Below are 19,501 nucleotides of genomic sequence, written 5' to 3' on the forward strand. Positions count from 1 at the left end.
ATGTGTCTGTACATCAGAATTACCTGAGGAGCTTTGGAAAAGTACTAACTCCTAAACCCTATCCCAGATGGGCTGAATCAGAAACTCTTGAGGGTAGACAGGGGCCCTTACTTTAATCAAGAACCTAGGTGATTCTGATGGAACTCCAGAAGCAGTGTTTGGGGATCCCAGATCTGAGCTCCAAGGGTGGCGTGGGAAGCAATAGATGGGTGGGAAACATCTAGCCCAAGGACTGTATAAGGCCTGCGAAATTATTGGGTCTGGTCCTGCCAAGGCATTAGGGATGAAGTAATTAAATGTTTGACCAAATATAGCAGGCTGATTTTTAAATTGATAATTTTGTATGGCCACGGAATGATGTTATAAATATCCAAATGGCCCTTGGCAGAGAAAAGGTTCCCACCCCTGTAATAGACGCACCATGAAGTAGAACTGCTCCGTCTCCTGCTGGTTCGCTCTTCTCTTGGCGATGCTGGGCTTACTCAGGTAGGTCTCAGAGACGGTGGACTTCACAGACTCTGTGGAGCGGCTATGTTGGAAGCATTCAGAAACATCATAGTCTTCGATGGTGACCATATCTTGTATCGTCTGCAAGGTGGCTTCGGTTGTTTTCTTGACCTGGGAACAGAAACATATTTCTCACATGAGTACATAATTTCGTGAATCCCACAAATACGCGGTGAGAATCCTTTCTGTCAGCAGAGATGAGGACGCAGGACCTGCCCCAAGAGGTTCAGAGTCTATTAGGGGAGTCAGGTAAACAATACCTCATATCACCAATATAAAGGAAAGGCTTTCTTCAAAATTATCCTGAGGACATCACTTTGTGTGTGAGTCCTTATAAATCACTGGGTGCTCATTCAATTACAGTTTTTTCTCTCTTTATTGATTAAGGTATTACATATGTGTCCTTATCCCCCCACTCCCCCACTCATGCGCCCTGGTGTCTGTGTCCATTGGTTAGGCTTATATGCATGCATATAAGTCCTTTGGTTGATCTCTCCCCCTTCCCCCCACCCTCCCCTACCTTCCCTCTGAGGTTTGACAGTCTGATCGATGCTTCTCTGTCTCTGGTTCTGTTTTTGTTCATCAGCTTATGTTGTTCATTATATTCCACAAATGAGTGAGATCATGTGATATTTATCTTTCTCTGACTGGCTTATTTCGCTTAGCATAATGTTCTCCAGTTCCATCCATGCTGTTGCAAATGGTAAGAATTCCTTCTTTTTTACAGCAGCGTAGTATTCCACTGTGTAGATGTACCACAGTTTTTTAATCCACTCATCTGCTGATGGGCACTTAGGCTGTTTCCAAATCTTAGGTATGGTAAATTGTGCTGCTATGAACATAGGGGTGCATATATCTTTTCTGATTGGTGTTTCTAGTTTCTTGGGATATATTCCTAGAAGTGGAATCACTGGGTCAAGTGGGAATTCCATTTTTAGTTTTTTGTTAATTACATTTATTAAAAATAATCTTTTTAATTAAAGTAAAACTACATACAGAAAAATGCACAGCTTGGCCGGCATGGCTGTGTGGTTGAGAGTCGACTTATAAACCAGGAGGTCACGGTTCAATTCCTGATCAGGGCACATGACTGGGTTGCGGGCTCAATCCCCAGTAGGCAGTGTGCAGGAGGTAGCCAATCAATGATTCCCTCTCATCATTTATGTTTTTTTCTCTCTCTCCCTTCTTCTCTGAAATCAGTAATAAAAATGTGTTTTAAAAAATACACAGAATGTAAGTGCATGGTTTGATGAATATCACAAAATAAACACTTATATGTCCACCACTCAGATCAAGAAATAGAGTATATTATGAATATTTTTGTGCTTCTCCCAACCAATACACACCCTTTTGTCTTCCCCAAAGGTAGCCATTATCCTGATTTCTAATATCAGATATCAGTTTTTCTCTTTTTGTACTTCACGTAAATGGAATCCTACAGAATTTATGATTTTTATCTTGCTTTTGTTCAACTTTATGTAGTATGACTTATTCATTTCTTGTAAGTATAGTATTTCATTGAATACTCACTATAAGAATACACCATAATTCATCTCTTTTACTGTTGACAGATGACTTACTTCTAGTTTTGGGCCATTACGAATAATGCTGCTATAAAAATGTTTTCGTTGGACGATACATATGTGAGTAAAATCCCTTATAAGGTATGCCAGACTGTTTTCCAAAATTATTGTTCTAACTCGTATTCCCACCAGCAAGGTAGGAGACGTCCTGTTTCTCCACATCCTCACGAGTTGGTACTGCCTGCTTCTAAAATTTAAACCACTGGGTTGGTTGCATAGTGGTAACTCATTGTGGTTTTAACATGCATTTCTCTGGTGCCTGAGATTAAGCATATTATATGTTTAAGGCAATTTGGATGTCCTCTCTCGAAAACACTTTGTTCAAATCTCTTGTTCAATTTTCTGCGTGTTGTGAGTATTTTTCTTACTTATTTGTAAATAGATATGAGTCTTTTATTAGTTATATGTGTTGTAAATATCTTTTACTACACTGTGCCTTGGCTTTTCACACTTTTTATAGTGCCCCAATGAATGGTCTCTTATTTCAATACAAGAGGCCCAATGCACGAAATTCGTGCAAGAGTAGCCCTTCCTTCTCCCGGCTGCCGGCACCGGCTTCCCTCTGGCACCCAGGACCCAGGCTTCCCTCTGGCCACCATCAGGCACCTGGGACCAGGGCTTCCCTCGAAGCCCCAGCTTTGTCTGATTAGCATATTACGCTTTTATTATTATAATCAATTCACCAATCCTTCCTAATTAGCATATTACGCTTTTATTATTATAATCAATTCACCAATCCTTCCCTTTATGATTTATGTGTTTTGTGTCCTTATTTAAGAAATACTTTTCCTATCTCATGGCCATAAAGATACTGTTCTGTTATCTTCTAGGAGCTTTTAAACCTACCTCCCACATATATCTTCCACAGTTAGGTTGTACTCCATTTTTGCTTATTAACGTTTAACGCAAACTGATAGCTTTACCCTTTTTCCCAGTGTACAGAGTTGAGAACACCTATCTCCATTAACTTCTCCTGAATTATATGCTATTTTTGTAATGTAGTATAAGAGGATATATGTAAACATTTATATATATATTTATATGTAAGATATTAGTTGTCATGTATGGTCAGTGCTCATTTGGCTTTATCCATATATTTTATATTCTTTGATCCCTACTCCCTGTATTTTTAAGAGCATCTTTCCTTTAGAAATTCATCCCACGATGCTGGTGGTGAACTCTGTTTTTGTTGATGTGAAAGTATCTTCTATTTCACCTTCATTTATGAAAGATATTTTTCCTAGTTGGCAGTTATTTATTTTCAATACATCAAACATATCACTGTACTTTCTTGTGGTTTCTGTGTTCCTGCTGAGTGAGAAGCTTGCTGTCAGGCTATCACTATTTTGAATAAACTTTGCTTTTCTTTCTCCAGCTGCTTTTACTAGTTCCATCATGATGTTTCTATGTAAGGATTTAAAAAATATATTGTACCTGGAATTTTGGGGGGGCTTCTTGAATTGTGTGATGTTTTTCATAATCCCTGATAAAATTTCAGCCTTGATCTTTGCAAATATTTTCTCTGATTTCTTTTTTATCATTTTTCATTCTGAGTGTTTAATTAGTATGCTAAACATCACTGTATTCTCTATACTGCTTATCTTTCTCTTCATATTTTCCACCTTTTGTTTGTCCATGCTGTATTTTGATTATTTTCTACTGATTTGTCTTCCACTTTGATAATTTACTCTTCGGCTGTGTCTAATCTGCTGTTAAAACCATCCTCTGATTTATTAATTTGGGTTACTGTATTTCTCAGTTTTAGAATTTCTAAGTGTTTCATTTCCAAATGTGTTAGTTATTTCACTGTTTATAGGTTATAGTTCCCTGCTGAAAGCTAAGCTTAGTTTTCATCTACTTGAACAGAGTAACCAGCTCTTTTATAGTTTGTTTCTAAAAATCCCAATATTTGGAGTTTCTAGTTTGTCTACAGTTATGTCTCTATTGTCTGATATGTCTGGCAATCATGTTTTCTTATCCTCCTCATATGCCTAGTTATTTTTGCTGGACATTTTTTGTAGGGTTATTTGAAATCTAGGGTAAGATTATCAACCAGAAAGAATGTTTGTTTATTTTTTCAAATCATTAGGGGAACTAATATTTAAGAATCACTGGATTTTATTTCTGATAAAAATATGTGATGTTCTTCTTTTTATGACCATATGGTACCCTGTGTCAGGGGCTTCAGGCTTGGCCATGTATCATGTGAGGCAAGTGAGATGTGAAGAAATCAGCTGAGTGACTCAGTCCATCATTATAGGAAGTAGACATATAAAGACCATTTAAACAAAACAATACTGTAAGTAGTTACTTTAAAGGGGTCAATGGGGGGAAAAGCGTACATATATAATACTTTCAACAATAACAATTTTTTTAAAAAGTCCTTGGAGTTGACATCAGCAAGATGGCAAAATCGGAGGTGCCCCGTTCATATCTTTCCACAACAATTTGGCAGCCATCCATGGACAAAAGTGCATTTGTGGGAGCTCCTGCAAAACCTTGGTGGAGCCCAAGACTGAGAAGGGCTGATGTGAGAAAGCAGGCCTGTGCCCAGATGGCTTGCCAACAGTAATCCTGGCTACAGACCCAGAAACAGACCTGTACCCCTGTGAACACAGCTCAAGTTTTACTGGGCCTTGGTCCTACCACCAGCATCATCCACCAAGGAACCCAGGAGGAGTCACACCACCTGTGCCTTAGGTAAGAGGCCTGCTGACCTTGACACTGATCTAGTCCTTTTTAGCCCTGGTCAGGGAGCTGTCCTACTCTGCTCAGGGACTTGTCAGAAGGTACAGTTGCCCATGCTCTTGGAAGCAGACCTGTTGACTCTGGTCCAACAGCAGATCTTGAAGTGGCTCTGTAACTCAGCTCTATGCCCTCCCAGCCTCAGACCAGGAGTAGTCCTGCCCACCGAGGGGCCCAATGGGGGACATGGCCATCCATGGCTCCAGAAGAAGGTCCGCCCACCTCACTCGGACTGGAGATCTTGAAGTAGCTCGGTAGCTTGGCTCCAGACAAGCTCAGCTACAGTCCAGAAGCAGTTCAGCTTGACAAGGTACCAGGCGGGAGGCACTTCCGTCTGTAATCTGAAGGCAGGTCCGCCAACTTAAATCCAATGGTGGATAATGAAGCGGCTCTGTAACCTGGTTTCAATACCTCTTAGCAATGACCTATGAGGCCTGCCTGGGGACCCAACAAAAGATAAGCCCATTCGTACACCAAGAGGCAGGCCCACCGCCCTTAGTCCAACTTCGGACCTTGAAGCAGCCCTGGAACCTGGATCCAATCCTTCTCAGCAGGGGTCCAGGAGCAGTCTTGCCCACCCAGGGCCCTGGAGGGAGGCAGACCCATCTGTGTCCCTGGAGACAGGCCTGCAGACCTTGGTCCTGGCTGTGGACCCACGTGGACCCATGACAGTTCCAGCTGTGCTCAGCTGTGGTCTGAGGCTAGTCCTGCCCACCAGGGACACGTCCAGTGGCCTGGCAGGTGCCATACCTATTCGAGAACCTGGTAATAGACCTGCTGTCTGTGGACCAACTGTGGCCCCTGATGGAGACTCTTGTCCCAGCACCAGACTAACTAACTAAAGTCTTGGAGTACCATCTGCCCAGGGGCCAGACAGGTTCCACGCCCCCCCGAGCTCTTGGTAACATGCCCACTTACTATAGACCCCACTGTGGACCCAGCAGCCGCCATGTAATTCCTTGTCATTGTCAGCAACCCTGTTTTTCTTTTCATCTCAATCCTTCCTCAGAAGCAAGAGCGTTCCGATTAAATTTGGAATTGTCAGGAAAAATAAAAGATGAGACAGAAAGCAGCAGACACGATGGCTGGGACTACATATTATCCCACAGGATATTCTTGATGGAGCATAACACAAGCCACGTTAATAAGTCACAAGGGGGAACATAATGAGGCAAATATGAAACAGATAATAAGAGGCTTGTAATGACTCCCCATTAGCTGCAGGAAAAACACAGTTGGGTCTAGTGGAAGGAGAGGCCCAAAAACGTGGAAAGGAATGACAAAGGAGCCAATGTGCTGCAGCAGAGGCGTGCCCAGGTGGCAAGGACTCTGAGATAATAATCAAAACCAACGATGGGGGAGAAGAGGCGACTTCTGGGGACTTGCTCTTTTGCCTCCCCCGACCCCAAACAATACAATCGTTGGAGAAAACAGAAAGTTGCCTTGGTGGTTTTATTCTCCAAACACACTGTCTTAGATTTCTAGGGCTGCCATAAAGCACCACCGGCTGGGTGGTTAACACAGCAGAAGTTCATCGCCTCACAAGTCTGGAGGCCAGAAGTCTGAGATCAAGGAGTCAGCAGGCTTGGTTCTTTCTGAGGGCTGTGAGCGAGAGACCTGTCCCACGGCAGCCTTCTTGGCTGGAGGATGGCCATCTTCTCTGTCTCTTCACATTGTCTTCTATGCTTCTGTGTCCAATTTTCCCTTTTTTATAAGGACACAGTTTTATTGGATTAGGCACCTCCCTAGTGACCCTGTCTGCAAATAAGGTCATATTATGAATTACGTGTCAACATATGAATTTTGGGGGAACACAACTGAACACACACCACACTCACTATCTTATAGCAGCGATTTTCAATCTTCTTCATTTCATGGCACACATAAGCTAATGACTAAAATTCTGTGGCACACCAAAAATTATATTTTTTGCCGATCTAACAAAAAAAAAAGGTGTAATTTTTATTCATTCACACCAGATGGCTATTGTTGTGTTGGCTATTGTCATTTTTTTACTTTAACAATCTAAGGGAAAAGAGGTCAGTGACCCTGACTAAAAAGGTACTGCATATTTTAAAAATTCTTACGGCACACTGGTTGAAAATCGCTGTGTTATAGCATTGTGCTTGTTCCTTACACCTGGTGCAGGCCTACTCATCCTTTACCACTCATCAGTCCATCTGTGAAGGCGACCCCCAGAACTGCACTCCCTTCCCCACCTCTCTACTTACGCCTTGCCATCACTGACCTTGGATGTATGTCACTTACGGTACTGTATCATTTCAGATGTATTAAAAATCAGCAGAAAGAGACCATATACACATGTACACACAGATAAATTGGATAAATGTCAGAGTTAATCAGGGTGCAAAACTTCCTGCCAGCACAGGCCACAGAAGGCAGGAACAGAGTCTAAGCATCTTGCCATGGCTTTCCCTCGCTCCTGGTTACCCTAACAGGGGGTACAGATGCTAGTGACCCTGTCTATGCTGGAAAAACAGTCCAATTTTTTGCTCCCCCCAAGCTATTGGGGAGGGGTCTACCACCATTCCAGAGGAATTCACCCTAATCATTCATGTATTTGCATTTAAGGGGATGTTTACCAATACCAAGCACTCCTGACTTTTGAACAAAATTCATTATCAGCAATGACACAACTCAATCCAAAGAAGAAATCATCCTCATTGCCACGGCTCTCTGAACAACATCCTGCCTTCAGCTGTGTCTCAGAAAGCTTGTTTTCCTGCAGTCCACCCTGACTCGGATTTAGTGACCCATCTGGGTGGACATGATACTCGGCGTGGCCTGAAGAGCAAGATGCCAACAATTATGATAAATGGTTCTCATAGACACCTACCATGCTGTTTAGAGGACTATGTTTTCCATCTGTAAGGGGAGCAACGTGAGGTCAAAACAGCCTGTAAATCTTTCTATCCCTACTCACTAGCACGCTGCCTGGAACACAGCAGACTATCCCAAAAGTTCATTGAATGAGTTGAAATCCTCCTCCTTTCAAGTCCACAGATGCCAAAAAAAACACGTTCAGCACACCCAGTAAAGTGTGCTTTCTTTGCTTACAGCCATCCTGAGCCCTGCCATTTTCTTTGGGGTACGCTACCATGTGACTCACATTCAGAGTCTTTCTAGAAACTCTCCTCACTCCGCTTGGTATTCTTCTGGATCAAGGCCCTCCCTTCAGTGAGTTAAAGCTTAGTTGACACTACGCACACCTATACATTTTATATACTTCTTCTAAAAATATGTGTTTTCAGTGAAAGACAGTTGATCCTGTTTTCCATTTTGGCCAAGATGATGCTGTCATTTAAAGAATAAGTGGCAGTTGTCTTTTACTTAAGCTTTTTCTGTTAACCTCATCAGTAGAAGGTTACAGGCAAGAGCTACTTAAATAAGTAAAAATGAAGTTAAAGCCACAGAAACCATCAGAAACAGCAATTATGACCCAGTGGTTATCAAGCTCTACATCTTATATCAAGTCTTCAAAGAATCTGACAATTGCCTTTAAGGGTTTGGTCACTGATTTATATGATTTGAGATTCTGCTGCAGTCATTGATACTATGGGAAAATTTGGAGGGAAATGTGATTTTTCTACATTATAACCAAAATATATCCTACTTCTCCTCAATTACCCATGCCATAAAATTTGTCTTAAGTGTTTGCCTAAAATTGTTTTCATTATGGTTGAAAATATCCTGTGAAAGGTATATATTTTTGGGAATAGTCTGTGAAATGCTCCCTAGTAAACTGTTGGTGAAAGATTTTAAGTGATGCTAAGAACATTTACATGGGGCTCTCACTTCATTAAACCTTGTTGTGAGTTAATTAAGGAATCACAGGCTTTTGTCTTTTCTGTTCCTTTCAGGGGATAAATCTACTAGTATAACGTAAGAGAGACTCATTTATATGTGAGGTTTTAGTCATAGCACAGAAGTGACATGCTTATAAAATTTGATTTTCTGGACCAAATATTGGGACAGATGGTCTGAAAATGGGACGAGCTACTTAAAACTAAGACTGTGCTAAAAATATGAAAGGCATAATTTCTCTAGTTATGCAATTCATCTTCCTTTTCTTCGGCTGTCTATAGATAAGGTAGGAAAGAAGAATTCTAAGAAAAGGGAAATGCAATCTATGGGAACTACTCCAGAGGCCAGCTGTGAAAGAAACGACAGGAATGACCCCTAAACTGAAATCCTCATGACCAAGGTTAAGAGTAAACTTAAGAAACATGAGATTGGAAAGAGTTTGGAAAATGTTTATAGGGAGAAAGGTAAAATGATCATTTACATTTAGGTTGCTTTTAGTGTTATCTTTTTAAACCAAAGAACTTATATGCATAATCCATGGACACAGACAACAGGGTGGTGAAGGCCTGGGGTGGGCTGGGCGGGTGTGGAATAGGTGCAGGCTAGAAAGGGTCAATGGGGAAAAAAAAGAGGACACGTGTAATACTGTCAACAATAGATATTTCAAAAATTGAAATAATAAAAAATAAAGTTTATCTTTTAGAGTAATATTTATTAACGTTTCAGATACAAAATTATACTTTGAAGTAAGAAAAAGAAAACAAAAAATTGGGAATGAAGTTGTTTCTGCTCTGTTTCTCTGTGCATAACACATGGTGGACGCTAATATTTGTTGACTGGCTGACTGGACGTGGGAATCACAAGAGTGAGGCACCCGTGACACGGTGTGCAGCATAATGAAGCAGAAAGCTCATTTTAAAGGTTCGACCGGCAAATGTAAAGTTGTGAAGTGACAATGAATGGCACAATCTATTATGCATCTGCAACAACCACAAGTTTAGCCAAGTCCTTCTCAAACCTTTTCTTTCAACTTTTACTATTTACCAGTATACTGAGGTCATTTCACAAATGCTTACTGCTCTCTTTTCTTTAAGGCAGGTGCTGCAAACTCAAATATCTTCAAGGGCCAAGCAAGTAATGAAAATGAGGCAACTGGGCTGAGTGGGGAGCATGGCAAACAAGAAGCATATACATGCTCTGTGTCTAAGGAAGCATCTATTGCTCAGTTCAAGCAGATGATCATCCTGCAGAAACGTAGATCTAGTATAACAAGACTTTCTAATTTTTTAGATGCTAAAAATCAATGTTTTTATTCAAAATTTGCAATTTCTAAATGACAGCAACTAATTAAAAAAAAAAATCAAGCACTGCAGAGCAAACAAAATTAATATGGCCAGAGAGCTTTTAGCAGAGAAATTCTTCTAAGAAGGCTCCCTACAGTTTCAAGTGGTGCCCATTATTTGTAGTTGTTTAAGATTTGATGAAAAGGTTCATGTATTCACTTAGCTTCACTGTCCATTCTTTTATAAAGTTGGATGAAATTCTCTCTCAATTTTGATCTTTTTACAGGCCATCATAATTATTTTTAGTTAACTGAACTATTTGTAGTAAAATTTGGACTTTATGAGTGTGTATATTTTTGTACAGAGGCAGGGAATTACATAGAATTATACATGCTTCTTTACTTGACTATTTTGATTTGATACCAAGGTGTCTGTTTTCTGTCCTATCAGTGGAAGATCAGAGGCAAGTTCTTTATTTATGGTAGAGACAAAGTGCTATACAGGACTCCAAATCAGCAATGATTGCTATGTTGTTCCCAAGTTATGTCTCTTATTTTTCACATTATATGAATGACTTCTTACAGTCTGGCTCTCATGCTAGACATATGCTAACTGTGACTTATTCATCTCTGTACTCTGCACACCTGGCAAAATATGTGGAATGTAGAAGTTGCTCAATAAATACTTATTGCACTGAAATGAACTGACCCACAGTATCACAACTCTTACCACATGACTTCAGCTTCACCTTTGGCTCATCCCCAAGGAGAACCCGGGTGATAACCAAACTGCTCTGGGGAACAAGGTTCTCTCAAGGAACCTTGAAATATGTTGGAACATGTTCCTCCTTCTATACCTATGGAAATCTACTGATTGTCTAAAATCTAATTTATTTCTCAAAAATTCAATTTAGTTTTTACACATTGGGAATCCACTAAAGTGAATTGTTCCATACTTAACAAATTGTAAACCACTAGTCATGCTCACAAGAAATATCAGGACAGCCCTGGCGGGTGATGCTCAGTGGTTAGAGTTTTGATCCCTGGCCCCTGTAGCAGTGTGTGCAGGAGGCAGCCAATTGATATGTCTCTCTCACCTCTCTCACCTCTCTCTCTCTCTCTCTCGCTCTCTCTCTCTCTCTCTCTCTCTGTGTGTGTGTGTGTGTGTCTTCCTCCCTCCCTCCCACTCTTTCTAAAAAATCAATGGGAAAAATATCCTCGGGTGAGGATTAACAAACAAAAAAGAAATATCAGGACAATCCAATGCATTTGTTTCTACAGTAAATTTATAACAATTAAGCCTCAGAAAGTGCTGCCTGCCTTATTAGTTTATAAGGACACTGGGCTTCTCCAAATTATGCCCAAAGGGACATCATTAAACGTTAGGAACTCAGAGGCCTGTGGAAGCCAGACAGGTAACATAAATGGACTAGTCCAGCATATGAAAATCAGGAGCTGGCAAAGGGAAATTCAAATAACCCAGCTCTTCCTGTCATGAGGCAGTGCAGGGCCAGAGCCACCAGTCTTCCCTGTGTGTAACAGGCCAAAACTGCGGGAGCCAAATGAAACAGGTCTGTGGGCTGCCAGTTTTGACCTTGTGCAAAACACACTATTTTCCTAGAGCTTAGAGAATGTTTCCAAATAAAACAGCAGGAGGACACGCATGAAAAAAAAGTGGAAGCCACATACACACTGTAAATTCAACAGGATCAGCAGACTGTATTAGTTGAGTCTTTTGTGATGCCTCACGCAAACCCTAAGGCCTAAGCTCTCCAACACCTCAAGGAGAGCAACAGCTTTCCTCTGGAAAGGCTTGTTTGTGGGATGTGACACAGAAACTGAAGTCTTAATCACATTGGCTGCATCTTAAATACACACGTTTGAATAAGGGGTGGCTGGGTTCTCCTAGAAAGAATGGAAGCCAGGGAGCTGCAATGGGTTTTGACCAAACTATACTGGTCTTCAAACACGTCATCCTTTTTTGAATTGAAATGAACACTTTCACATAGCTCAAAACGTCCCAGTGGGATTGAAATAGAAGAGAGTACTAAAGTGAATTTTGATAATTCACTTTATCAAGGTGAATTATTGGAGGGTGTTGTTTTTTTTCTGTTCCATATTCTCTACTTATGGGAATTGTCTCTAGGAATAGATATTTCTGATGGGGCTGTCAATCAAAGGGCTTTTTAAAAATATATATATATTTTATTGATTTTTTACAGAGAGGAAGAGAGAGGGATAGAGAGTTAGAAACATCGATGAGAGAGAAACATCGATCAGCTGCCTCTTGCACACCTCCTACTGGGGATGTGCCTGCAACCAAGGTACATGGCCTTGACCGGAATCGAACCTGGGACCCTTGAGTCCGCAGGCTGACGCTCTATCCACTGAGCCAAACCGGTTTCAGCAATCAAAGGGCTTTATGAGTGGGCACAATATCCAGGCTGACCAATGAGAGAATCCCATTTGCTAGATGGAAGTATTCATGACCAGTCAGGCCAATGAAGGATCTATTTCAAATATTAAAATGCTGGAATGGGTGAGATGGCAAGCTGTAGCGACCATGTAGTCCTGGCTCTCCCAATACAGGGTAAGGATGGGGGGGGGAAGGGGAGGAAACTCCTACCAACACACATGAAGATATCACTTCAAAGCGACGGAAAGAGATTCCTGATAATGTCATCTGAACATAGATTTTCACTGCAGTTACTGCAAATTTGATCAACAAGTAAACTTCCAATGAGTAAGTTTGGTTTGGTCCCTATAAATTACAGCTGAGAGCCAAGATTATACAAGAAACATTTGGGGTTCATATTTTTACATAAGGAGAACGTGGATCCAATTAAATTAATTTCAGAATGAGACAGCTGAATTGTACAACTGCTTTCTGGCTCAACAAGTATTTGTAATTCACATTTATGTTATATCCATTTGAATCCACTGATGTCAGCAAATAAACAGTTTTCTATTCTCATTCAAATGTTATTTTAAAATATGATTTTTGCACTAATTATAGCAATAATACCCTGTCCAGTCCCAAAAATCTACAGCGCACAAAAATCATAAAAAAATTATGATTTCAAAAGTTATGATGAAATGAACATGTCAGTAAAAAGTTTCATGCCACACTGTATATTCTTGAACACATGTTGAATTTGATAACCTATCAAATGAGTTTGAGTGTGAATTACAGACTCCTAGTAAAGTATTCATCTCTGGTAGAATACAGAATCGGCATTTATCCTCTACAAAGAGCATTTTAGGAACCCTGATTTAGCTGACAATACCTGGAGAAGAGATTGCATGTAGAATGTTAAATATGCCCAGGCCATGTGAAAGTGTCTTTCAGCTGACTTTTCAGATTACCCATGGGGCAGAGAGCATGCTCACCTCCTCATTCTCGATTTTGAGAGTGGCCAGTCGGGATTGCAGCTGCTGGTACCTGAGCATGAGCTCCGCCTGGACCGGCTGCTGAGCGCTGACCTGACACACCTGGTGGGGAACCAGAAGCCACAGTTACAACAGAGCCAGCCTCCAGAGCATGGTTCTCCTATTTAAATGCTGCGTGAATCACGCTGATCCCAAGATTCCAGTTACATATTTACTTTTTACAGCCTCCTCAAAACCTCAGTTTTAAATATGAACCAGTTACGTAAGTGGGAAGAGCAGAACGCAGCTGCTTGGCCTGGATACGACTGGAAAGAGAGCCGCTGAGGAAGCACCGCTCTAAGAACGGGGCAGCTGTCGGAGACAGAGCTCTGCTGCCGCTGCCTCAGTCGCGGAATTCTTAATGACTCGGGAAGAGGGCAGGAGGCAGAGTGGGGAGGATGATCCAAATGGACCCTACGGGCAGAACTGGGGTGGGAGCAGAGCCTGCTGGTTCTAGTCAGCTGGGTGACTGTGGTAAGCTACTAAACCTCAGTTTTCTTCTCTGTAAAATGGGGATAATAACAGTGGCTATGCCACAGGGTTGTTGTAGGGATGAAATGAGATAATGTACATAAATCACTTAGAACACTGCCTGGAACAGCAAAACCTCAAAAAATGTGAATAGCTATTATTAGTATCTTTCAATCATGGCTTGTCCTGCCAGCACCAGCCAAATCATGTGATTCACCATGAACCTGAAGAGGCCACTTATCTTGGGCTTTGTCAGAAAGATATTTTGGCCATGATCTCAATTATGAATAAGGTCAAAATTAGGATATTTTAATTATGTTAAAACCCTGCCAGAAACAATTTCTTCTCCTCTTGTTTTAGATATACTCTAGGAAAAAAGAAAGAAAAAGAAAAAGAAATACTCTCAACAGATGAGGACTTTCTTTCATGGAGTCTCTAAAACACCATAGAGATTACTGCTCCCTGGCAGCACTGGACATTTCAAAAAAAGGCCACAGACTCACGATTAAAATAAGAATAGTTTTAAAAAGGTAAAAAATATTAACCCAAATGAAGTCACTTGTCCACGATATTTTATCATTCTATAGGGTGGGGCAAAAGTAATGAAAAATAATACAATAATTGATGAGTAATAATACAAGAATAAACTATTTCGTGTACTCACAATTGTAAGCCTACCTTTGCCCCACCTGGCATGTTTATCACCATCCGTAACTAAAAAGTGAAAACAGCATCCACTTGGAGAAACATTACTCTGGGCCGCATAAGCCACTCACATGTCAAATTCACATTCTATTGGTTTTAAAAATACTTACCTTTTCTAATAAAGTAATTCACTATATCAAATCAAGTAAAAATAAAATTAGATAAGAAATATAGCAGGTACTCACATAAACATACATATCTTATAAGTCTTAACATTAGGTGCTTCAGAAAAAATTATGGCATTAAAGAAATCTGCCATGGGTATTATAATTGCACCTACTTTTTAAAACATACTGTCACCACAATAAACTAAAGTTGAATTTTCCATCCATAAGTATTGTTTTGCACAGCCGGGACATCAAGTGCTACATAGCACGCTCCATTAATTGGTTCTTCTTGTTTTCCCCTCCACAGACAGTAAAATATACTACTGTAACTCATAAAGGGTTTAAATGGATTTCCCCTGCCCTGGGAAAATAGGATTGTTTTGCATTTTTCCACTCTGTCTCATTTTCACCCTTTACAATTATTTTTCTTCACGAGAGGGGTCTTTAAATCAGGATGACAAGAAGTCTTAAGATAGATCCTACTGGGCCAGCAAAATGTTTCGTTTTGAATTTAAATTTGAATGTCTTGAAGGGGAGGAAGCACTCTCTAACTCTCCAGGGACAGTTTAGTGCTTACACCCAACCGAGCTTGTACCTACATTTGTTTGGCCTCTTTAGGCCTTAATTCTTGCTTTAAAAGATGGTAGTCATGGCTGATCTGAGATAATACTATGTTAAGATCCCATACAAAGGCAGGAGAGAGAAAACAACTGGGAATTCTTACAACTGTTGGGTTACAGCAGGTGGAGTAATGTGAGTGAAGAGACAATTCATCAGTTTTAAAATAATTACTGACCTCATCACCCATGTGAGACTGAAACTCAAACTTCATTGGTGGACAGAAGGCAGCAGGGTACATCTCCATGAATCTCTGCTTATCATTCCTGGGCTCCAAATTGTCAACTGCATTCTCAATAATGTCTAAGCCTTCGTGTCTGGAGGTCTCAAGGTTGTACTCCGCAGAGAGATATGTTCTGAGGGCTCTGTTCAGACTTGCGTGGTAGCCAAGATCACAGCACTTAAAAATGAAAAGAGCACCATATGAAGGGACCGAGAAGTACATCGGTAGTTACAAAAGAATCACAGTGATGTACAGTACAGCATAGGAAATACAGACAATAACACTGTAATAATGATGTACGGTGCCAGGTGGGTGCTGGAAATATCAAGGGGTACACTTTGTAAAGTATATGATTGTCTAACCTGTACACCGGATACTAATAGAAAATAATACTGAATGTAAACTGTAATTAGAAAAAAATGTTAAAAACACCATATACAATAATTAATTCAAAAAGGATCAAAGACCTAAATGTGACAGCTACAACTATAAAATTCCCAGAGAAAAAAACATAGGAGTAAACCTTCATGACCTTCCTTGCATTAGGCATTGGTTTCTTGGCTCTGGCACCAAAAGCACAAGTAACAAAAGGAAAGAACAAATACATTGGATTTAATCAAATTTGAAGACTTTTGTACTTCCAAGGGCATGATCAAGTAACAAGATAATCCACAGAATGGGAAAATAATTTCCCTTGCAAATCATATATCTGATAAGGAATCTGTATCTAGAATATATAAAGAACTCTTACAGCTCAATAATAAAAAGACAAATAGCCCAATTTAAAAAGTGGGCAATAGAGCTGAATAGGTATCTTTCAAAAAAAGATCTACATGGTCACAAGCATATGAAAAAATGCTCAACATCATTAGTCAGCAGGGAAGTGCAAAACAAAACAATAGAGATACCACCTCACTCAGGATGGCTACAATAAAAAAAGACAAATAACAAGTATTGGGCAGGATGTGGAGAAACTGGAATGCTTGTACACTGTGATGGAAATGTAAAATGCTGCAGCCACTTTGCAAGAGTCTCGTAGTTCATCAAAAGATGAAACAGAGTTAATATATGACTTGGCAATTCCATTTCTAAGTATGTATACAAAAACAAACCAAAACGTATTTTCACACAAAAACTGTACTTTAATGCTTATGACAGCATTATTAATCACAGCTGAAGAGTAGAAACAACCGAAGAGTCCATAAATTAATGAACAAAATGAAATATTGTTCAGCCATAGGAAGAAATGAAGTACTGATATATGCCACCATATGCAAAGTGAAAGAAGCCAGTCACATAAGACCACACATTATGATTCCATTTATATAAAAGGTCCACAATAGTCAATCTATAGAGACAGAGGTAGATTAATAGTTGCCTGAGGCTAGGGGATGGAGGAATTGGGGAGTAATGGCTAAGGGGTGTAAAACTGCTTTTTGGAGTGATGAAAATATTCTAAAATTGACTGTGGTGATAGACACAGAACTTTGTGAATATACTAAAAGTCAATTGTACATTTTTAATGAGTAAACTGCATGTCATGTGGATAAAATCTCAATAAAGGTGTTAAAAAAATAAAAGCAAAACCAAACATTGAAAGGAAATAATGAAAAAATAGCACTCGAGTTTGCCCATGCATACTGAGATTAATACAATGAGTTATGGGAGTCCTTCTAGGATGCAAACCTGCTAACTGCAATATTTTGGATTTGTACAATTTACTGAAGACTCAGTAATAATCTGTACTCTTGCAGAAAGGAGAACAGGTTTGCATCTGCACAAAGAGTCTGGGAATGCCTTATTTCTTATCCCTAGAATAAAATTCTTCTTAAAAAGATTCTCACCCGAGGGTATTTTCCCATTGATTTTAGAGAGTGGAAGAGAGAGGGAAAGACAGAAATATGGATGTGAGATTTTTGGTTGCCTCCTACATGAACCCTGACCAGGGCCCAGGCCAGGGAGAAGCCTGCAACCAAGGTACATGCCCTTGACTGGAATCGAACCTGGGACCCTTCGGTCCACAGGCCAACGCTCTATCCACTGAGCCAAACCAGCTAGGGCCCTAGAATAAAATTCTTAAATTATAACAAATGGTTGCCAAAGTCCTTCTATTGGAGTTAGAATTTTGTTTTGTTTTCCTAAGAATAAAAGGGCTTTAGGATTCTTGAATCTTCACTACCATTAAATTGTATTTACATTTATTTTTTCATGTTGCATTTCAAGAGAATGTAATTTTAAAAATATATATAGCGCTGTATGAGATCAGTTATAAATTACTGACAGAATTTACATTTGTACATAAAAGTAATATAAATATTTAAAAGAGGAAACAAGTGGTTTTAGGGATACAAAACCAGATCATCCTTATATTGTTCTAATAAAGTTCAATAAATTCAATTTGATTGAATTCAACTCACTAATCGGCCATCTACTGGGTGCCTGGGAATTCAATAGGCTCCACAAATTTGAAGACTGGAAAACAGTAAAATAAAATCTCCCTTCTCAAGGAATTCAAATATAAGCTGCTCATTAATTTGCTATTAAGAGTAGTAGAGAGACACAAAGGAAACAACCTTTGTATACAGGATGCACCCACCAGGACACGAGCCATCCGATCTGCCTTCATGAAGGTACGCATCTAATCACTGACCCATCCTTAGAAATACCAGTGTATTTCATCCCACCCTCCCCGTCCAACTTCAAAAATATTAAATTTGGAATTTTCACATAAATATATTCTAAAATCTTGTTACTCAAAGTAGGTCTGTGGACCAGCAGCATCGGCATCACTTGTTAGAAAATGCAGACTCTTGGGCCTCACCCCTGACCTACTGAATTGGAATCTGAAGTTAAAAAAACAACCCGCAGGTGATTCGTATGCACAGTGAAGTCTGAGGAGCACTGCACTAAAACAAGCCAAAGGGTTCTGCACCCCTGTGCTTTCGGGGTGCTGTTTCTCCGAGCAGGCAAGAGAATGGGCTTGATGACAGATTTACTTGATTTAAAAGAGCAGAAAGTAGCTGCCACATCACAATGACAAGTACAAGCAAAATGCAGTTGGGGGATGCAGCAATCAGTCTCCTCATTAATACATTTCCAGTGGCATCAGCTGCACTCAAACACAGAGAATATTTTCAGTTAATTAAAAAAATTCTAAATCCTAGCCCGAGATGAGCAAAGACTGCTTTTATTCCTCTTGCTCCTCAAAAATCCATAAAGGTTCTTTGTAGCAGTTTTATACACATCAGAGAGACGGAAAATTCTGTATTTCAATAAAACCTCGTCTTCTGAAAACACGAATCTGTAAGGAAATGGCCTCATTTCTTTGAGATGTACCAGTGCTTCCAAACACTCCACTATTCTGCAAGAAAAAAATTCAACTTGATTATAATGAAGCATAACACACAAGTGGCTTTATTTTATGAGTGCTGAGCCCAATTGGCCTCAAGAGAAAACTGAGATTGAGAAGAAACAAGCCAGAGAAAAGCCCTTCCACCCCTCCCTACAAAAGCCAAGTCTCTTTTCAATTTAAAAGAGAGGAAGAGAAAAAGAACAAAAGAGGGGAAAAAAAAGAAAAAAGAAAAAAAGAAAAAAAATCCAACCCCAACTACCCAATTGAGTTAGAGCTCTGAAAAACACATAGTAAGCTTTCGTTATTCCCAGAAGGAACAGCTCATCCCTCAAAATTCCAAGCCTGGCTTTTTTTTTTGGAGTAACCGTCAAGATGACAAAAACCTCAGTGTTTCCACAGCCAGGTCGGCGGGCAGATCTGCTAGGTCTGGACCCAGTCACCGACCCCGACTTCACTGCGTACCCTAACAGGTCGGGGAGAAGCATGCACGTGGCTTAGTAACTGATCCAGGGGCCTTGCCAGGTGTCCTCCGGACTTGGACTGCTACCCTTAGGAGGTTTCTGTGATGAGCTTCGATGGAAAGTTTTCTTCCCTGACCCCTACAGTGCTATCAGTCTGTCAGGTCACTTAATTGGCATGGTTTTGTTATGGCCC

General features: G+C 40.2%; 1 protein-coding gene across 1 annotated transcript in view; it reads right to left on the reverse strand.

The window, feature by feature from the left end:
* The window catches only part of SRGAP1 (SLIT-ROBO Rho GTPase activating protein 1), a 266,339-nt gene that overhangs the window by 55,681 nt on the left and 191,157 nt on the right, over positions 1-19,501 (reverse strand). Inside the window, exons 7-9 of the mRNA XM_008148740.3 lie at positions 15,451-15,672; positions 13,333-13,434; positions 421-618 (exon numbers count right to left, since the gene is read on the reverse strand). Of these exons, the coding sequence (XP_008146962.2) occupies positions 421-618; positions 13,333-13,434; positions 15,451-15,672 (522 nt within the window). The remainder of the gene's footprint in view (positions 1-420; positions 619-13,332; positions 13,435-15,450; positions 15,673-19,501) is intronic.

The sequence above is a fragment of the Eptesicus fuscus genome, chromosome 7 (genome assembly GCF_027574615.1).
Source record: "Eptesicus fuscus isolate TK198812 chromosome 7, DD_ASM_mEF_20220401, whole genome shotgun sequence".
Taxonomy (NCBI): Eukaryota; Metazoa; Chordata; class Mammalia; order Chiroptera; family Vespertilionidae; genus Eptesicus; species Eptesicus fuscus.